At 40.6% G+C, this 21,865-nt stretch overlaps 1 protein-coding gene across 5 annotated transcripts in view; it reads left to right on the top strand.

Annotated features, from left to right (window-relative positions):
* The window catches only part of lrrfip1a (leucine rich repeat (in FLII) interacting protein 1a), a 50,882-nt gene extending 30,652 nt beyond the window's left edge, over positions 1-20,230 (top strand). For 2 of the 5 annotated variants that reach the window (XM_084954461.1, XM_084954462.1), the window contains 20 exons: positions 1,637-1,678; positions 2,098-2,148; positions 2,347-2,382; positions 3,212-3,271; positions 3,354-3,395; positions 3,494-3,547; positions 4,826-4,885; positions 6,338-6,421; positions 7,015-7,077; positions 7,697-7,774; positions 9,104-9,196; positions 9,699-9,725; positions 9,830-9,955; positions 10,430-10,501; positions 11,079-11,249; positions 13,474-13,566; positions 13,791-13,883; positions 14,057-14,149; positions 14,252-14,396; positions 16,009-20,230. In XM_084954461.1, the coding sequence (XP_084810587.1) occupies positions 1,637-1,678; positions 2,098-2,148; positions 2,347-2,382; positions 3,212-3,271; positions 3,354-3,395; positions 3,494-3,547; positions 4,826-4,885; positions 6,338-6,421; positions 7,015-7,077; positions 7,697-7,774; positions 9,104-9,196; positions 9,699-9,725; positions 9,830-9,955; positions 10,430-10,501; positions 11,079-11,249; positions 13,474-13,566; positions 13,791-13,883; positions 14,057-14,149; positions 14,252-14,396; positions 16,009-19,196 (4,671 nt within the window). In that variant the 3' untranslated portion in view covers positions 19,197-20,230. The remainder of the gene's footprint in view (positions 1-1,636; positions 1,679-2,097; positions 2,149-2,346; positions 2,383-3,211; positions 3,272-3,353; positions 3,396-3,493; positions 3,548-4,825; positions 4,886-6,337; positions 6,422-7,014; positions 7,078-7,696; positions 7,775-9,103; positions 9,197-9,698; positions 9,726-9,829; positions 9,956-10,429; positions 10,502-11,078; positions 11,250-13,473; positions 13,567-13,790; positions 13,884-14,056; positions 14,150-14,251; positions 14,397-16,008) is intronic. The other 3 variants (XM_084954463.1, XM_084954464.1, XM_084954465.1) reach the window with 3 other exon arrangements.
* The last annotated feature ends 1,635 nt before the right edge of the window (positions 20,231-21,865 follow it).

Raw genomic sequence — 21,865 nt, 5'->3', positions numbered from 1 at the left:
TTTGTCACTTTTTGAATGCACCTACATTATGTTCACTAAATGGTAACAGACACAGTAAGGATAATTTCACTTTGAACATCGGAAGTAGGGGAGTTTCTGGCAAAGAATTTCTTAGTCGACTAAACAAGAAAAAGAAATTAGTCTAAAACCAAAAGACTCGAGATATCAAATTAAATTTGAGGATTGTTTAATGGTCAATGTCAAAAACTGTCTAAACAATGGCCGTTGAAACTATTAACTAATCTGTTCAATACTGAATCTTACTTTAAACTCTGCTTAATCGAGTGGCACCTTGCATTATGTGCATTATGAACATTGCATGTTATGCTCCACACAATGAAGAAGTAAAAAAAAAACCCACTTAAAATAAATATTTTATGATATTAAATATGATGTGAAAATGTTTTACTAAAAAGATGTTCATATATTACTAAAATATGACAAATTAATGTTTGAAAAAACTGCTAAAGAATACATTGTGATTGAAAAGAATAATAATAATATTAACACAAAGATCAGGTCCTATATTAACAGACTTACATTTTTCTACAACTATGTCGAGGCTGCAGCTCTATATAGTAGCAAATGGCTGTAGAAATGTAAACAATTAGCAACAATTACTGGACTAGTCTACTTATCGAGAACATTCCTGACTGGTTAAAGTGTTTACATGCACACCTCTCTGATTAAGGATTGGTGTAACCTACCTGTATCTAGGTAGGCTAAGCTATGAAGGTGTGTGATTGGGTCAAAATCTTCCAGTTGCTGTGTTTAGGTGAAGCATTTCTATTCCAGTTAGGTTTTTTAACTGGTTACTTGTGTCCATGTAAACATGGCTGTTGTCTTGGTATAAAATATGCATCGTTTGTATTGTATCAATAGATTCAGGTAATAAAGATGATGGAGTTTGGATAGTGTTTAATCACATCTGAACCCAAATATTGTGATTTGTTTACTAGAATAAAGAGAGGTTTTTTTTAAATTACTTTTTTATTTATTCGGCATAATATCTAAATTCCAGAGAAAAAACAAAAGGGAGGCACTATTTTGTGGTGCTGTTCAGCCCTGAGGAAGAACCACTTAAGCTGACCATTCCCAATGCACATTTTTTTCTTTGTAGACTCCCAATTGAGCAAATAAAAACATAAAGAAATCTGCTCAAATAATCAGCAATGGACTAACAGATATGTTCTAATCCACATCTTAACACAGTTAAAAGGTGAAAACAGCAGTGCAGTTAAATCTAATTTATCACCTGACAAATACAAATTGCATGACAGATTCCCTTTGCTTTAAATTAACTATCAGTTCTCCAGCAAGTACGCAAAATGTATTTATATAGCACTTTTCACAGATAAAAAATTTAGTGTGATAAAAAATAAAATAAAACACAAGAAATAAAAATATAACATAACAATGTAAAGCAACACAATAAATGACTTTGATCTCTTTGTGGTGTTTAAATGTTTATCTGTCCTGGACTCTTAATCTGGACTCTTCAAAAGACATTTAAACGCTCAAATGACACTTTCCTCTTTCGTCGTCTATCCTGTTGATGTTTGACATCTCTCTCCTACCTTTCTACCCCCTCCATCCCTTCTCTCCTCCATCTTCACCCCTCCCCTCCCTTATTCAGGAAGACAGTGAGAGGTACTCACGTCCTTCACGGATTCACATGGTTTGTAGTCCTCTCTCTCTGTTTCCACCTCTTCATGCTTTAACTCTGTAATCTATTGTCTTTTACCATGAAAATGTCAGTGCCGGACGAACACAGCACAGAGTAACTAAATTAGAAGTTATATGTGGCTTTGTGTTGGTCGATCCAGCAGCATGTTTTCATGACACTTGAATCAGGCTCATACTTTAGGCAGCTCTCTGTTTTTATTCATCTGAGTAGAGCGCTGAAGGAAGCAGTGGTGAAGTTTAGATGAGGTTTGTTTCTGTCTTTAGGGTCACACCGAAAGCTGACTTGGAACCATGTGTGTTTGCAGCTCGAGGCCTCCTGTCAGAATCTCATGTTTGGAGTCTTTGCAGATGTAAGCCATTGCATTCTCCGAACCCTAACCATCCATTTCACTCTCTCGCCCTCTCATGCAGCTCTCAGACGACGATGAGCGGATGTCAGTGGGAAGCCGAGGCAGCGCCAGGGTCAGTATCACAAACAGCTCATGTAATTTAAAAAAACAAAAAAAAACAAAGCCTCCTTTATTCTTCTCCTATCAGTTATTCTCTTTGCATTTTCATTCACAAAAACCGACCCTCTCCTCTGGAGACAGAGTGTCAGTGCTGGATAACTTGGCAAGCTGGTGTTAGTGTGACATGATGATGTTGTGTATTTTTGCACAGTCGGATCTTGATGCAGTTGGAGCTTATGGTGGAGGGGTAAGAGCTGACAGTGTCTGAACACGAGATGGATGAATTTGAACTGCTTTTCCCGGAGATTTGTTGTGAATTGTTTGCTTTGACTAACAGTTGGTTTGCGAGTTCCTGCAGTAACTCAAATAATAGTAATACAAAGCATGTTTGTGTGCCAGACATTTAAGTTATAACACACAGATTAGGTCTTATTGTCTATTCTCATTATCCATCTGCCTATTTCTTTACTTTATGATCAGATGTTTGAGTAAACTGTGCACGATGTCGCAAATGATGCATAAACCCTTTTAAAAAGATGTAACATCGAGGGCGTTGTAGGCCTCCTCTACGCCAAGCAGCTGGAGCTGAAGCTTGTTAAGCGTCTAAGCCTTGTAAAACTGCCAAAATATTTAAACTCCACGGCAATTCCCTGGAAGGCTTTTTAGCATTATCAATCACTAACCTCCCAAAGCAATTTCCAGAGTTGCTCATTGAGTTCTTGTTTGTGCTGTTGTAGAGGAACTTTGGATTCAGTTGAGGAGCCATCCTTCTCCAACCAAAACAAACTCTGCACTATTTTAGGCTGTAGTGCAGCTTGTTCCTGTGCTTTGTAATTGTGGAAAAATTCTTCTTACTAATCATTCTGCCGGACATGCGAGATCCCGGATATTTGGCTCAGTCATTTTATTGGCTGAATCAGTTTTTTATTGTGCCACTAATCGCTGTGTGTTCAGTGTGGAGAGTCATTTGTGCATAAACATTCGGTAGGCAGCTCGGTTTGCTTCTGCACTCTCAAACCTGTCGTCCAAACGGCTCTGTGTTATACTTCTCTGCTCTGCTTCTCTTCACTCTCAAGGGCTCCTCCTCACATAAGAAGTCAAAGAAAAAGAAGAAACATAAGCACAAAGACAGAGATGTATGTAAAAGCTCAAACTGCTGCACACATGGCACAAACAGAGTTGGCATCTGTGTGTTTCATTCTGTTTCTTGATTCACAGAGAAACGGCTGTGATGACGAATACAGCGTCATATCTGACAGGGTCAGTAGCTGTGTGTCAAACTGATTGTAGCATTCAAGCTGGTGGGGGGGGGGGAAGATTTATGCAGCATCTGCTCACAACTCTCCTCTTTCTGCCAGAGCTCAAGACTCAGTGATGAAAGCAGAGTGTCTCGCTCCAGGCTAGACCTCACGGTGCGTACTGTCCACCTCTGATCCATGCCGCCAAACAGCCTTACGCTGGAACAATATGAGAGATCTGCTTTTGCTTTTGGCTTGATGAGCCAGCTTCACCTGCTGCGTGTTAAAACTTGTGGACAAAAAATGCAGAGGCAGATTGAGCTGATAACAATAGGTTGTAAAACAGGATGTCACATGTTGCCACAAGGCAGGAAAGTCTTTTAGTCATTTTAATGGTCTTTGCAAACTGCAGTCAGAAAGAGGAAAAACATTTAAATTTGTCTGATCTACGTGTGCGCCTCGGGACCATTTCCAGTGCTGTGGCAGGTTGTAGATTAGAAATTGTCCAAATTTAACCTCATTTACATGTGTTTGAGTGTCAAACTGACCTGACCCTCATGTCACTGCTGTGGGAGGACTGATCATGACCCAGAGGCATTGCAACAGGAGCACAACTGCAAGCATACCAGTGTTTTGTTCAGACCAGCACAGCTTTCACTCACAATCCACCCTTCACTTCAGATTTGGCTTTTCCCAGCTTGGTGAAAATCAACTTAAATGGGGTTGCTTTTTGGACATCCTCAAAAAATGAAAGCTTCATACAGGTGGTTAGAAAAGGGCTTACAGAAACAAAGCAGCTGTACTCAATGGAGAAGGTGAATTTTTTAGTAACACCTTGTAAATAGAATTACTTCTAATATTACTTCTAATAACTTTATTTGTCTTTGAAAACTCCTTTGAAGATTACTGTTAGTGGTCAACAATTACAGAAAGGTAGGCAGTAACAAGCCTAAGATAAAAACCTGAACTAAAACATGACAAACGGGGTGTAACATTTGTGAAACCAACACTGAAATTGTCATTTGGATGTCCCGTGTGGAGCTGCTGATCGTGAGCGTGTGTAAGCCGTGAAGATCGTTCGGATAGCGAGTTAACTGGAAGAGCGTTCAAATAATGGAAGTTATTTTTTTGTTCACAATTGAATGATTAGACCAGTAACGATAAGATTTACTTCCTCATTTTTTTTTTTTGTTATTCATCCCCCTGAAAAATAACAAAACACAAATTAGGAGCTCTTATGACTTTAATTAAAAAGCTGAAATATAAACACTATTATACTGTACTGTCTCATTTTTGTGTCTGTTTGGCCACATTTGTATGGGACATGTTAGCTTTCCTTTAAACATGACAGTTATTTGCTTTACTTTGAGCACTGCATGCGTTGGTGATGATGTGAGTTCAGATTTTGCTGAACAGTGTTTGATGGTATCACCTGTGTCTCCCGCTTCTCAGAGCTCCAGACTGAGCGATGACAGCCGGCTGTCTCGTGTCTCCCGATCAGACCTGCAGCTGGTGCGTGGCTCTGCACGCCGTCCACTCGCTGTCCAAAGTTATGACTAATAACCAAAGTAGCTGCTGACAGTTTAGTCTGTTTATTTTAACTGAAATATTTGTGTAGTGTGTGGTCTAATAAGTTCTAGTACTCACTGGTGCATGGTTAGATGTTACTGAACTTGCTGATGTGGTGTTGAAGCCTGGGCAGCTGTCTGCCTTTGCATTTAAAAGAAGCTTTAAACACGACTGTGACATTTTTCCTGCAAAGAGTGGTTATACTGTGCAAAACTCTTGAGTCATCCCTCTTGTTTGTGTTTCATGTTTCTTGGAAAATAGGTGCAGAAATCTATAATCTACAATTTATAAAGTAAAAACAGCCTGTTTGACTTTCAACAAGCTTGAAAGTCAGTATTTGGTGTAACCACTTTTATTCTTCAACACAGCCTGAACTGTTCCCTTCCAGGTTTCTTCTAATTTCTATGAGTAGTCTGCAGGAATAGTTCTCCAGGCTTCTTGAAGGGCATTCAAAGCTCTTCTTTGGATGTTTCAGCCTTTGTGCTCTGGTCTCTGTCAAGGTGATGCCCTACTGCTTCAATAATGTTGAGGTCTGGGCTCTCAAGAGACCAATCCATCACTGATAGTGCTCCACTATGTGTTTTTTCTATTCAGTTATGCTTTTACTGCATTGGCAGTGTGTTTGGGATCATTGTTGTACTGAAAAATGAAGCTGTTACCAATCACAGATTTTCCAGATAGTGTTATATGATGGATCAAAATCTGTTTAATGTTAAATTTGGATTCATCATTTGATTACAGATCATCAGCCTTTTCTCACTGTTTCTCTTCATTAAGAAAGGCTTCTTGAGAGCCACTGAGACATTTTCTGATGAGGCTTCACTGAACATAATGTGTTTTTGTGACAGGCTGCTAGGAGTGCCTAAATATACAATTTAAAATGGGCTCTTTGCTAAGTTGTCTGTTATATGTAGACACAAAACTGGTTCATCTGTTGAGTTAGGTGTCTTTTTAATGCTTGAATAATAATAGGTCAGTCATTAATGGCTTAACGAACAAAAAAATAATTTCATTTGAAAATGTACAGGCACAAGGACTGGACTGAAAATGAAAGGAAAAAAGCAGCCAATAACTTCTGAAAAGAGAAGATTATCAGAAAACCTGGAGAACTTTAAAAATATAAGAATGTCTGGTTCTTCGAAAATATGAAGAAGGCTCAAGACTTTTGCACAGTACCGTAGTTTACAATGGTACCAAAGTGAAGTCAGGAAGGAATACCCTTAATTGTGCGTGCGTGCGTGCGTGCGTGCGTGCGTGCGTGCGTGTGTGTGTGTACTGCTGCACTCTTTCAAATGCTGCTTCAACAAACAGCTGTGTGACCTTCTGAACCTCCTTTCAGTTTTTCTCTCGTCTCCCTCTTATCTCCGCTCATCACTCTCGCTCTCCTCATTTCAGGCCTCTTACGCTTCTTCTGACTTGTACAGCCTCAATGGTCTGTCCTCTTCCAGAAACCCAGTCTCAGCTTTCAATGGTTACCAGGTCTGTATGCAGACAAAAGCCAGACCATCAGAAAGACACACGCACTTACCCCCCCAAAAAAACAGTTTTCTACTGCTTCATGATCACGGGAGCAGGACAGCAGAGCTTAAAGTTAAATGTTTATTCATTTATTTCTCATGCAAGCATCATTGTTCCTTCCTTCTTCATCCCTTCTTGCAGTTCTACAGGTCACTCAGTCAGTACAGCCAGGAGCTTTATCGTAGGGTTGGTTCATTTCCAGCTCACCTTTTTCACCGCTACACCTTCCACTCACCTTCGACCTGCACTTCTCCACACTAGCATGAGCCACTGCATCTGAGTTTGTTGATCTCAAGAGCAAAATGTTTCAGTTAAAGGCTTCCTCACAGAGCACAGTTTGAATCAGGCGCTGAAGGCAGCGGTCACTTTTTTTTAATCCACTGAGCAAAATATAGAAATATAGAAACCTTACAGTCTGCTCACACTGCTGAGGTGTGACCCTGAGCTGACCCTCTGTGTGTGTGTGTGTGTGTGTGTGTGTGTGTGTGGGTGTGTGTGTGTGTGGGTGGGTGTGTGTGTGTGTGTGGGTGGGTGTGTGGGTGGGTGATGTCCAGAGCTCCTTATATGAAGACAGTCTGTGCAGTGGGTCGCGGCGAGTCATCAGCGCCAGCTCTCATGTAAGACGTTGCTGGAATTGTGGCGTTATTTGGTGTGTGGTGTGGTTCAGTTTGATGTGTGTTTAAATTAACTTGCATGTGCCAATATGGTCTGGATGGATGTTTCTAATGGTTACCTGAAAGGAGAGTGAAGCCGGGTGAGCCAGTGGATGTAAATCATCTACAGTCGCAATTTGGCAAATGATCTGCTTTTTAAAAGGATTCGTGTATATGGCATGGGTATCATTTTCTTGTTTATGGGCAGTAGTAATTAATATGAACTCGCACACACAACATGCATTTATAGTTTTTTATAGAGCAGCGCATACATAAATTAGCACAACTCAGATCTTAACAACAAACTTGACACAGACAAGACTAGGAGGTACAAACAAGTGCAGTGAAGCAACATTAACAACAAATTTTGATTTAGTTTTAGAGACTTTTAACTAAAACATAGTTTAGTTTAGTCATCATTTAGGATGTACGTTTTTTCTGCTGCATGAGAGATGTTGAATATGGTAAAGCTTGAATCCTGAAGTATAAAAGAAGGATAGATGCATGTTATGTACTAAAGGCACCATGTGAGTGTGTGCATGGTAGTTGGTGACAGAAACATGACGAAGTTTTCTCTCTGCAGCCTGTAGAGTACACTAGTTATCGCAGCTCCGGCTCCAGAGCCTCCAGCAGGGCCGGGTCAGCCCGTACCAGCCCAGTGGTGAGCCTCTCCTCCCCAGACACACTTCTCCTCATCCTGGAGTTTGAAATGATTTAGGCTGCATGCCATGTGGACATAACATTAAATGACAAGATGCTTTCATTGACCCATCGTGCACTTAGACTGAAACATTTAGCTCACAATTCACTGTTTGGAGGATTTGTTCACTCAAAGTGTGTTCAGACACACATAGAAATATTCACGCCTTACAGTCCTTACTCCTCCCGTTTCCATCAGCTCCACTCCGTGTGCGAGGTGGTGTACTTGCAGTCAAAGTGAGCAGGGAAAGTGGAAAATAGCTCAACCATAAATAAGAGCAGTTTGCAGTAATGACTCTCACAGAGAGCTAAAATCAGATTAAAAAAAATATTGTTTATTTAAAACATTTCATGTCATTTATCTTGGGCATGTTGATATTTTATTTTTGGCCGGTGTTTGCTGAAGTTTCTACCAGCTCTGCAGCACAGATGTGACCCACAGACCATTTTTGGGTGTCGATGGCATAAAGAAGATCCGGAGTGTGTGGCAAAATCTCATGGCACAGTGTCAGATGATTTTTCAGATATTTCTAACTCTCCTAGAACTTAAACTATGTTGAGTATTTGATCTGAATGCATCACAGTTAACACTGTCTGCAGATATCTCCAGCATGAAAACATACCAATGCTCCGTATTTAGAGTATAAACAAAAATCACTCCTGGTGAACTTGTGGAGCGTAACTGCTAAATACATACCATCAAGTTTATCAGTAATGTGGAGATGAACTCCCTGCAGGTCACAAAGGATAATCCCTTTCATGCCTGAAGTGTGAGCTTGGTCCAGAGTGTGTGATCATCGGAGTGGTCGAGTGAGCTTTGGATCAGCTGCAGAGCAGTTCCTGACTGGGACCATCTGTCACCAGCTTGCAGCTGCACAGAGTACTTTAAGCGAAGCATTTTAGTGACAGAAACAGTCCCACAAATGTTCCTATTTTAAATTAGTGCCATCTAACTTATCACACACATCTTTATGTAGCAATGTGCTGCAGAACGTGCAAACTTGTGTAATAACAATTTGGTTTTTTGCATTTTTGGACAGCACAGTGATGTCTGTGTTTTTTGTTATCGGCCCTTTTTTCACACATCCAGGTTTTAGAAAATAGGAAATGAAAGTTAAATACACTGATGAATAACCTTTACAGCACTGATGGTGATTATTAGTGGTAATTTTCTTCAGTTTTAGCCCCTGCTGTACTTTTTCAATTAGTACTTTTAAAGTTTTCTGAAGTCTTAACATTCAGTGAGTGTTTGGCTTCTTTGTTGTGTTGTGCCCCCTGGTGGCTGTCGCAGGACAATTGCAGCTCTGTTGCCAGTTTTTTGAGAAGCAGTAGCAGTGGTCTTCCCAGGGACCTGGACGATGTCACTATTCCCGACTTTCCTGACGTGAGTAGCTTTGCACCCGCAGGCCGAGGCTGTGATGTGAGCTGAGTTCCTGCCTGATTTCTTATATGTCGCCTGTTTTTTTTCCTTTTCCTTTTTAAACTAACTTTGTTTATTATTACTGCAAAGACAGCGATTGCTGTTAACTGGGTTTGTGTGCGAAGTTAATCTGTGTTGAAACTGCAGTTTCTGCGTGTGCTGTTGTTTTTTTTAACACAGATCTGCTGTTAGTTTGATATTTTGAGAGAGCTTTGACATCACTCTGATTAATCATTTGCACGCTGATACAGAGATGAATTTGTGCTTGTGAATAGATGGCAGATTCCGGTCCTTGGAGGTTTTTGTGTGGTGTGTTGCTTTTTATCAGCAGATGTGAAGATAAATCAGTGCCGCGGTAGCTGCAGTGACGATTGTGGGACTTCCTTCCTCCCTCAGTTCATCCTCTTGGCCCTGTGGTCTCTCATGTGCCTCTGATTCCTCTGACTGTGTTTATCTTTCTCAACAGGTGGAGGACAGAGATTATCTTGAGAAGGTGAGAAATGCACTTTTTTTGACAGTTATGGAGAAGACTGAATGCTATTGTTACAATATGTTTGGATGTATTTTATGTAACAAATTTCTTTTTCGTTGTGTCAGGGATCTCGAGCAGCTTCAGCCTTAACAGCAGCCACGCTCACCTCATTAGGAGGGTCGTCCTCCCGGAGAGGAAGCGGAGAGACGGCTTTAACTGTAGACGCTGAGAGCTCCATACGAGAAATCAAGGTACAGTCCTGTAGACAGACAGCATTGTGTTAATAGCAGGGATGCTTCAAAACAGTAGCTGGACATGTCCCAGTTGTTTCTTTTTTATTGATCGCTATTGTTCAAAGATAGTTTGATTAAAAGCAGAAAGACTCATGTCAGAATGAATCGTGTTTTCCTAGCGCAAAAGGCGATGAAATTTTTAAAAACAACATAAAAAGCTTTTTTTGCAATAAGCCAAATTTTTCAGACAAAGTTTTTATTTAAACTGTTTATTTAAACAGCCTCTGAAAAACATAACTCAGTTACTCAGTCATAACAACCGGGCTAGCTGTTTTGTCAGTTTGTGCCATGTTTTTACCGTTCTCGTTGTCTTTGCGAAGCTGTCCTCTCACAGTGTTAACTGTTCACCAAACTCTCTGCTTCACCTTCACTGCTACTGTCACGCTGTGCTTCTCTGCTCACCTCTGCTGCTGCTGCTGCACTCTTTACCAGGAGATTCACGAACTGAAGGATCAGATTCAGGAAGTGGAAGCCAAGTACACTCAGAACCTAAAAGAAGTCAAGGTATAAACCTGAGAGCCTTTCATATTGTTAACTAACGGGTTTGCCTCCCCTGACTTGAACTGGTTATTGTGGTTTTCTTTTTGCTTTTATGGCACACTGGGTTGAAATCCTTTCCTCTGAGGCTTCTGCTAATACAGATTAATAACTTGTGGAGAGAGTGTTCAATTCTTCCTCAATAAGTATGAGTGAAAGGACACTAATTAGCAGTCCTTTGATGTGGCTCAAATACGTTGCATGCTAACTGTGACATCTACATGTGGTCTTTCTTTCTTTTGATGTGTGTGCATGCATGTGTGCTTAATTTCATTTTCACTTACAGAAAGTACATAATTCAGACTTTAATCTAAATTCATTAGTGCAGTTTTATTAACACAGTGCTGATTCATCAACCGCAATCTCATGGAGTGTTACATAGTAAAATAAAAATACTGTATATATAATGGTGCTAGCTGAACAGCACATGGCGACGGTGGTGAAGAAGAACCGGGTTCAGGGTGTGCCAGCCACCTGCTGTTACCGGTTGGAGGGTGATGAGCTAGCAACTGTGATATTCCTCTATCCTTTGTCAATGCATCAGGATGCACTAGCAGAAGTGGAGGAGAAGTATCGTAAGGCCATGGTGTCGAACGCTCAGCTGGACAATGAGAAAAACAACCTGATGTACCAGGTGGACACGCTCAAAGACTCACTCATGGAGCTGGAGGAGCTGCTAACTGAGTCACGCCGAGAGCACGAGGAGAAAGTCAAGGTACGACAGACTGTCTTTAAAACTGCCATTAATATAAAGTGAAGAAGCACAGTATGTCATTTTTTATGTTGGATCATAAAAAATTATTTATTCTGTACATTAGCGTGTCTTGGCTCGTGTGACATCTCCTGTCAAAGCCAATAAATTCTGTTTAGAGTATCAGCTGGCCTCCACAACTTCATAGCCATCTTTACTGAAGATCTCTTTAGTCTGCAGAGAACTACAACATCACAAAATTAAGGATGTCATGGAACAGCTGAAAATCTAGAACCAAAGCCTGCCGCAGTTTGAATGTTTTAGTTTCCCCAAAGCAGACATGTCTGAAAATAGACACGCAGAGAATCACTGCAAAAAAAAGTAGACTGCATATCCAAAAAATATCTACATAGCTTCCACGTCTGGAAAGTGAATCAGTGCAAATCCCAAGTACAGGCACAGGGGCAATGTTCCCTCTAATTTTTCATGTGTCTGAGCGAACGCACAAACTCCCTGAGCGGTCCCTTGGACCACTGTGAGCAACAGCAGACGTGTGCACTGTGGTCACGCCAGCATCGAATCCATCCCAGTTACATGGCTTATTAAAATAATCAAATTACAGCATTTACATTTATGTTAGACTACTTTTAATTAACTGCTTTAGCCCACTTACAATGAAAATTTAAAAAAATCTTGTTCATGACCTGTGTAGTTTGTTAACACTATTGGAAGTAAAAATAACTTGAACTCCAATTTTGAAAACACAACTTTTTTTTTTTATAAAGCTCTGACTTGTATAATGAGTATGAGTCTGTGGTCTGGGAGAGAGTCCTGTAACTCTGTCTGCAAAATACAGCATATAATGACCAATGTTGGGCAATTAATGATATAGTTACTTCTTCAAAAAAGTAACTAAGTTATGCAAACAAAGTTTTTTGCAGCTGTTTACCTAAAAATGCAGCCAAGGCGTTTTTTTTAAACAAACATTTCAAAATATTTACAGAACAATCAGCTGTTCTGCATCAAATTTGATGCCACACAAATTATTTGTGCCACTCCAAAAAATAATTTCAGTCCACTATGAGATAAAGGAGAACAACAGCCTGATACCTGCAGGCCTGACAACAGGAGATGTATCACTCCTGTAACACCTGTAACATTTAGCAGTCACCCTAAACAACTAAACGCCATGTTTTGATTGGTCGACATGGTACATTTTTCGACCAATAGGAAAGGGTGGGGTTTTTTGGTTTTGTTTTTGCTCACAGGCGGAGAGTGATTTCGAGCGTTTTCCTTATAAAATGCCGTTTTTACTGTTTCTTCCCGCAGTAAATATAAACAACGATAGTATTCAGGAAGAAAACCAAACATTGCAGATATTTTTATCATAACTCTGGTTTTACGTGGCCTATCAACACAATTTAAAAACTGGTATAAAGTCCACACTTTTTCCGTCAATTGTTCCGTCTGTCCTACTCACATCTCCAAAGGTTGTACACGTTGTCATTCACTCCTCATCAGCCGCTTTGCTAGCTAAAACACCGATGTCGGCACATAAGGACGCTGTAATAGCCTGTCAACAACGTTGATTAGCTGCGTATATACGAATGTGAATCACGTGATTGGCTAGGCTATGGGATAAGGTGGCATCGTTCTAATCCCATACTGGAGCAGCCAGTCGCTTACTGACTAACACTGCCAAACAGAATTGTTAACAATTTACTTTAATTTCAATTCAGGTTAGATTTTTTTTTTTTTTGTGCACAACGCAGATTTTTTCTGCGCAGAGACCGTGCCAGCAGTGCGCAATTGCGCACGCGTGCAGCTTAGAGGGAACATTGCACAGGGGGACATCTTTTATCTAAAGTCTATGTATCAAACAAGGCTCTGACATCCTAACTTCTAATAAGAAGCAGTACAAAGGTTTCTCCTGGACAACCCAGCATCTAACAAGCTTCATATAACCCTTATGCACCGAGTGTTTTAAAGAGGTTTGAAACAGAAGTGAGACCGTACAGTCAGACAAGGAAATCATAACTGAGCTTCATTACTTTTTATTACACCAAAGCAGAGCTGATAAGGTTGCATTAGGACATATGAGACGTGTATTGTCAGCTCATTAAATCAGTATTGGTATAATACTAAAAAAGTAATAAAGGTGTTGAAATTCCCAAAAGCAGCTGTGCTGTAATGTTTTTGTGCCCTCTGTCAGTTATTTGGCTGTTAAACTAAATCTTGCTCCCTACAGGAATACGAGCGAGAGAAATATGCCCACAGCGTGCTTCAGTTCCAGTTCAATGAAATGAAAGAGACGCTAAAGCAAAGTGAAGAGCTCCTAAACGTGAGTACCCCCCATCACCCACTCACTATGAGTGTGAAGTGTTTTGCAGATTTCCATATTTAAAAAAAAAAAAAAAAAAAAAGTCTGTCCTGTACTTAGTCACACAGAGAGGCTGCATGTTAGGGTGCTTTTCACAGCTTTTCCTTCTTTTCCCGCACAGTTGATACCTGCTCTGCTTTACTTTCATTCTTTTACACCTTTGTTTTCCTTTTCCTGCTGTTTAGGAGATCCGTCAGCTGCGTTTGAAACAGGAGGGTTTTGTTAGAGAAATAACTGATCTGCAGGAGACGGTGGAGTGGAAGGATAAAAAAATTGGGGTATGGCCAATGAGCCAGCAGTTTTTCATTTAATCATATTCAGCTTACTGACATGAAATCAGTATCTTCTTTGCATCACCCTGAATGCCTGTTTTTACTCGTTTTCACTTCTTGCACACTTTTAACTTTGTTTTGCACTCTGCAACACTTTTGGGTTGGGTGGCTCTGCTCAGGCCTTAGAGCGACAGAAAGAATACACAGATGCAATCCGAATTGAGCGCGATGAGCTCAGAGAAGAAGCCGTGAAGCTGAAAGATATTCTGAAGGTACTCAGTGTGTGGAGAAAAAAAAAACACTGTAAGCTTTAGTTGTTTGGGAATTGCTGTTCTGGTGCTTTCCGATGCTAACAATTTATTCTAACTGTGCAGAAACATGGAATAGTGTTGGGACCTGATCTGAGCATCAATGGGGATGTTGACGTGGCAGAAGCTGATGAGTCCTGCAGTGTAGACCCTGCTTCCCAACCAGCTCAGGAGTCACAGACGACCCCAGCAGAGGGGAACAGCATGCTCGGTAAAACCCACTGTGGAATTAAAAACTTCCTTTCTTCTTACTGCATGGCTCGGCGTACAACTGATGCAAGAGTCTCATTCCAAAACAGTAGTAACGATGAAATAAACATGTTTTTCTACTATTGGAGTTTCCTGTCAGATTTTGGAGTGAACTCTTCAATTCCCAGCTTCATGCTGTCAAATATCACTTAGACTCTGATTTGCACTGATCTGTTAAGGATAAGCTTGGTGATCCTCTGTATTTTTCTGGTAAAAAGGAAAAACTAGTTCACTAATCGAGCCTTCATCAGTTACTCACTGTCCAGAAGCGTTAGTCCCTAAAAAGACTAAAACCATTAACCATCAATGTATATTTTTTTCTCTATAACATAAATTTCCATCATTGTCCATTAACTATTTAAAACACGTTCATGTACCACACAGTTGTGGCAGAGTGCATGCTCCGTCTGTGGACGCTATAAAAGATGTGCACTGGTTTGACTGGAGCAAATATGAGAAATTTTATTTTAAGTTTAAATTTGGCCTTTTTTTTTTTTTTTTTTTTTTTTTTTTTTTAGATCTTTCACTAAAAAGAGGCATACTTCTTTAGGATACTGGAGCGCTAAGTCATCAGCTAACACTAGAAACTTAGCACAAAACATCACACAGAGGCTTGCTGTTTAGTGCTAAGTTGAATATTAGATGAAGTACTAGAATTTCAGTTATAAAAACTAGAGCACGAGCTTACTTCTTAGATGGATTTTAAGACTCAGCAAGCCATATGAGTTTTATTATTAGTGACCTGAATTAGCTGAGGTAAGCCCTAGCAGCTACAGCCGCACGTGTCTGCGTCACCCTGTCGATGAGAGTGGCCACGCCCCTAATAATGCAAACTTTAAGCCTTAATCCAAGTTCACGTTAGTTAATTTAAGAAATTCAGCCTTCATTCAGTTGTTATAAAGGGATAAATTAGTACCAGTCTGTAAACACGTTTCTGTTCTTCTGCAAAGTTTTGCACATTATCGGCTAAAGCGAAGTCAGACTGTAGTGGGAGACAGGCTGACATATTACTGAGAAGCAACTAGAAACATAACGAGAATCACCTCTCTAAGCTTTTCCTTTAAAATATCATCCACTAACAGAGTTGCTTTTTCTATATCATCTTCCATTACTAATGCTTGGCTTTCATGTAACTCTTGCACCTCAGTCACTTTCACCAGAAACACATAAGTGTTGAATCACGACTAACTTTGTTAATGCGGCTGGTGTTGGTGTGTAAATCCTGATGCATCCTACAGTGAGAGGGTTGAATGGACTTCTTCTTAAGAGTCAACATCTGGTGTGTGTAGCGAAAATTCAGTTGGAGTATTCCCTTCTTCTTTTCTCTTACATACTCGGTATCAGCAGCCTTATTTTGATTTTCCTCCTGCCTTTCTTCTTCTGCTTCTTCTTTTTTTTCTTGTGCTTCCTGGTCATCTTGGCGCTCTGCTTCTCTTTCTGGCCTTTGAATCAGCCAGGTGTTCTGCCTTACCTTGACTTCTGCTGATGCGCTTCCTGATGAAGTGTTGAAAGTCTTGTCTTAAGCCTACACTTTTTTGGCCTTCCATCACCGTATGCTCTTCATGATCTCCCAGGCAACACAGAGGAGACTGAGTTGAGAAGTAGCAGAGAAGAGGAAGAAGTGGGTCCAGAGCAGCAACAAGAAATGCACGAGAAAGCCAAAGAGAATCATATGAGCTCTGATCTTCTCTGTAATGCTGCTGATGTTTCCACACTGAAAACATCCAGTGAAGAACAGCCTCAAGAAGAACAAGAGACATGCTTACCTGCAGAGAAAAACAACACTGGAGAAAATGGTCTCAGTGAGGACTTAAATGCAGAAATCAGTGACTCTCCTGGTACAGAACCCAGTAGCTTTGAGCTGAAAGAGATTGTAACAAGTCCTGATGTTCCAGAAACAGAAATGTCTGAGGAGGTTAATTTAAAAGAGACGAGTAGTCTAAATGTAGTCGAGACAGATGCCAAAAGTGTTAGTGTTGACACCAGTGAGGTGCAAGACAGCAAACAGGAAGCTGTTGAGAAAAGTAGTTTGACAAGTACTGAATTATGTCCTCAACAAAAAGTTGCAGATGTTGCTCCAAAAGAAAATTTAACCGATGAATCCGTTCCAACTGCTTCCAACATTGAAGCTCAACCTGAGCCTGAAAATGCAGAAGAGGCAGAGAACGATGAGGCAGAGGAAACGCCCAGTAAATCTCAGCCTCAGGGTACTCCTGCTTCAGGGAAAAAGAAGAAAAAGAAGAAGAGAGGCAAAAAGAAAGGAGGGGCTCAAGACGACAAGACCAAACAGAAAAATGAAACGGCGAATGAAAAGAAAAAAGACAAAGAACCAGCAGGAAGTAATGGTGGATCTGCTGCAGAACTTACTGTCGATGGCTCTGTCACTCAAACCTTTAAGGAATCAAAGATGGATCGAGTCAAGGAAGAGCAGGACAAGCAAGAAACTGAGGAAGTCAATGCAGTGGAGCCGATCGAAACCAGTAAATGTAAAGAACAAACTGTTTCAAATGAGTGCCATGAAGAAGAAACTTTGGAAACCAACACAGTAGAAGAAGCAAAAATGGTAGTACCTACTCAGGCCATTTGTGAAGCCCAAAAAGAAGTAACAGTAGATCATGTTAAGGATGAACAGAACCAGGGACAAACTTTAGAAACAAAGGCCACAGATACAGTAGAGGCAGAGGAACCTACTCAAAGTTTGTCTCATGCAGAAATTCTCGTGGAAACTGAAACGGACTCCAAAATTGATGATGAAGACACCAAACAAACTTTAGAAACCAACAAGATAGAAGAAATGGAAGAAGTATCACCTGCTGAAAACCCTTGTCAAACAGAAACTCTCAGCAAAGTAATAGTGGATGATGTTACAGAGGAACAGAATGAGGAACAAACTTTGGAAATAGAGACTGACAGGGCAGTAGAGACAGAAGAACCCACTGAAAGTTCTTCTCATTTGGAAACCATCAAGGAATCAATAGAAACAGATTCCAAAGAGGGTGATCAAGAGGAGAAACCAACTTTGGAAGTAGAGATATTAGAAGAAGTGGAATCTGTGACCTGTATTGAAAACAGTGAAACTCCCAGTGAAACAATAGCAAATCACGTTACAGAAGAACAGAATGATGAAGAAACTTTGGAAACAGAGACTGTAGAATCAGTAGAGGCACTGAAAAGTGTTGAAACTCTTGAAGAATCCAGAACAGATTCTGAAAAAGATGAACAAGACCACAAGCAAACTTTTGAAACAGAGAAAGTACCGGAAATGGAAACGGCAGCAAATCCTGACACAGAGGCCAACATCTGTACAGCCGAACTCAACTCCAACAGTGCAGAAGGCACTGATGGCCTTGACAAAGAGTGTACGTCCAGTGTAGATGATCCTGAAAGGGTCGGTATCTCAACTGATGGTGATGTCATCCATACTGATCAAACAGAAGAGAAAGTAGAGTCTGCTGATGACAGGAAATCTGACAGCACGTCTAACAACACTGAAAACAGCCATGAAACGAGCAGCAACACTGAAGGAGAATCACACGTTGCAACCAATGGTGACGTTGCTGCCAATGACTCAGAGTCTGCTTCTGAGAGTAAAGACGACACATTCATCCTGCCACCGTCTGCTGATGACTCCCCTATTGGTTCATCTGACATGGAGCCATCCGAAGTTATAAACTCGGGTACAGATGACCCTCCCACCGACGTTACCAGCGAGGTTCCTGAGGAGTCCACTGATGGGGAGCCAAGAGCAGAGACTGAACAAGAATGTCCTCCTGCCATTGTCACATCTCCACGTCAGGATGGTGATAATTCAGAAAACAAAAATCTGGAAGAACCCAAAGATTTAGTTAATCCAGATGAAAAAAGCAACAGTTGTGATGGTGCATCATCAACAGAAAGCCCTGAAGCCTTAAGCACTGAGACTGCAGTGCAGGACGAAGAACTAAAGGTCAGTGCTGCTGTCGTGTTAGATTCACCACAGGCTCCAAAAGAAGCTACTGAGACTGGTTCTTCAGCTGATCTGGAATCGGCTGTCATGGAAGATCCCCAACATAAAAACAATCAACATGAGGAAGCGTCATCCTTGTCAACTGAGCAACCGCATGAATCCAACAAAGACCAATCTGAAAATAATAATCAGTTGGAGAGTGAAGGGGAAGAGGATGAGGAAGATGAAGGGCAGTCTTTTGATTTTGATGACATGGATATTGAAGCAGCTGAAGAATCGACTCGTTCCCAAAATCCAGAGCAGGAAGAAGTTGATGAGGGAGTTGAATTAACAGCAGATGAAACCAACGATGGGCTGTGCCAAAGTAATGCCGAGTCAAATGAAAACAAGCCAGCTGAAGGCAATGATGGAGGCAACCAGGCAGATAAAGACCCAGATATGGTGCCTCAAGAAGACCAGAACTCTGTGGCTCATGAGGAAGCTACATCAGAAAAGGTGGAAAATGTGTGTGAAGAAGAGAAAAACACACATAAAGAAGAAGCCGGTGAAGAAGACCAGCCAGGCAAAGCTTCAGAGGAAGTCTCGAGCGCTGGAGCGCTGGGAGCTGTTGCAGAGAACATTAACCAGACCTTGTCTTCATCAGTAGAGGCAGGGATAGATGTGGTCAAGAATGCATTGCAGGGTGAAGATGCAGATTTACCAAATAGTGCAGACCAAGCGGGCAGCAATAAAGGGGCAGCACAGTCAGGGAAGGAGTCGAAGAAGAGTGGAAAGAAAGGCAAAGGAAAGGGCAAAGAGGAATGTAAGATGTCGTAGTCTAAAGATGTGCTTAACATGCCTTTAATATTATTTTACTGATGTTTAGAAAGCGGATTAAACCTCAAAGCACTTTGATTCTTTCCAAATAAATATTGATGTAAGTTTGTATATTTTCTTAATCTCTTTTCATTGAGCTCATTTGTGCAAACAAACAAAACAATTTGTGGAAAGATGAAATTCTAAACTGTAAGGTAACTGTAGGTTTATACACATGGGCCTTGATGCACTTGATATAACAGGTAACATTTCTTCAGATATTGATGCACATTTATTTTAGCTGCTTGTACTATGTCACACATCTCTGATTATATTGCTCTCCAACGGTTCTGCTACAGCATCATTGCATCTCAGTGCAATTTCCGTCATCTACTTATGTCATGAGTCCACAACAAAATTAAATATTAATGGGTAATTGTTATTAAGACTTAAGCTAACAAGCTCGAATATGTTCTGTCCCTCGTGTCAGTGTTTAAATAAGTTTAAAGCCATTTTTGCTTTCACGAACTCTGCACAGAACATGTATGTTAATGTCCGTTTCTTTTTTATTGCACTAAATGGAAAACAACTTTGAAATGTTAATAAACACCCTGCTGTTACCTGTTTGAAATGTTGCTCTAAATAAATGTTTTTAATGACATTATTTTTAATTAGATATGTTCATTCTTCACATTTACACCTAAATATCATTTTTCTAGCTCACTGTGTGTTGTCATGCAGTGTGACTATAGTCCAGGAAGCTGTGTGCTGTTGCACTGACCCCTCCTCTCCACAGTTTGTGCATGCTAACACCCCCCTCCCATCCCTCACACACCGCTCCATCACGCCCTCATTGGATGCCTGCTCTGTTGCATGCATCAACCCCAGCCCCCTCCCTATCATCTCTCCAGGTCCTCCCACCCCTGGTATGTGATCTTATTTTCCTTTTTAAGATGGAACAAAGTCGTTGTAATTATTAAACAGTTGCAAATATGCTGCGATTCTTTTTTTTTTTTTTTTTTTTTTTTTTTTTTTACCTAAAATATGTGCTTTAATTTCAGAGATTCGCCTGAGGAAACTGGTGGATGAGCGTGAGAAAATGATAGAGCAGGTGAACAGGTTTATATTTTAAGTCTGTCTGGCACATCTGTATGAATGTTTTACTTCTCCAGTTGCACCAGCGCCTCCGGTGTCTTGTTTTGAATTCATCGTTTTTTTTGTACTTTTTAAATTTGTTTTTAACAGATTTGACTGGTGAGTCTTTTGATGTCTCTATTACAGGTAAAGAAACTAAAAGCCCAGTTGGAACAGAAAACTCAGAAGAACGGCACAGACAGCAGCCCAGACGCTGAAATTATTGAAAATGGAAACGATCCAAACATAATGGAATTACAGAGTAAGTCAAATAAATCAGAAACAGCCTGCTAGTTTTTAAGTTCGTGTCTGTGATTTATTTATTTATTTTTTTTTTATTAATCTCTTTTTAAATTCCTTCTAGGAGACTCCACTAGGCAGATCAGCGAGTTGAAGTTCAAACTCGTGAAGGCAGAGCAGGAAGCGACGGCGTTAGAACAAAATGTAAGTAGATAAAAATCATTAAATACGCGGTGTGTGTTTTATTTTGAAATTTCAGTCACTGCTAATCAGCTAGCTCATTTATCTCTCCCTGCATGCAGGGAAGGTCTGTGTTTAAAGGCCCTCAGTGTCAGATGGCTCTTTGTGATTCTTTGGTTCTCTGGTCAGACCCCAACTCCTTATTCTGCTCTCCATCTACATGTAGCATTGGATTAACAAATTCTCCACCTGTATGTGGGGTTCCTGTTGGGGAGCTGAAGCTCACCATCTGCAGTTTAAAACTCACTGGAGAGGGAGCTGAACCAGTAAAACAATGAACTAACCAGTCTGACAAACACAAGATGAAATGAGCTGGGGCTTCTGCTTAGCACTAGCTGGATCTTGAAAGTAAAAGTAAAAGTTGAAAACATTTCAGACTTAATCTCTCAAACATATTTTAATTGGCTTTTCAAGTACGGAGTGTCAAAGTTTTTACATTTTCAAAATAAAATGCTCGCTTTTAGCACCTTTAAAGACTTAAATGCTGAGCTTTAAATCATGGATTTTCTTTGTTGTGCAGGTGACCAGACTCGAGGGTCAGGTGACGCGCTACAAGTCTGCTGCCGAGAACGCTGAAAAAATTGAGGACGACCTGAAGGCCGAGAAACGGAAACTCCAGAGAGAGGTAGAGTATCGTTTTCTCACCCCAGAATTACAAACTGGATAATCTAAGAGGCTCTAATTCAAAGATAATCTGTTCTTTCCTCCTGTTCAATCCAACAGCTGCGATCGGCACTGGACAAGATCGAGGAGCTTGAGTCCAACAACAGCCACCTTTCTAAAAGACTGGAGAAGATGAAGTCCAGCCGCGGCATGGCGCAGACTCCATAGCACCAACTGCACGCAGCAGCTTCATCGTGATTTTAACCAAAAACTGGCTTAAAAAGGGAATCATCCGACTTTCTGGGTTTCTCTTTCAGCTGCCTAATAGCAACTTTAATAAAACACAAAAAAAATCACGCAGTTATCCACAGAATAGAGAACACCAACAAGCCATGTGCCATTTCTTTGTTTTCTTTCCGATGAGTGTTTTTCGTAGCATCGTGCACACACCCAGAAAGTACATGAAGGAACTG

The sequence above is a fragment of the Perissodus microlepis genome, chromosome 16 (genome assembly GCF_051167445.1).
Source record: "Perissodus microlepis isolate ML-2025 ecotype Zambia chromosome 16, ASM5116744v1, whole genome shotgun sequence".
Lineage (NCBI taxonomy): Eukaryota > Metazoa > Chordata > Actinopteri > Cichliformes > Cichlidae > Perissodus > Perissodus microlepis.
This window is presented reverse-complemented; position numbering and strand designations above follow the sequence as displayed.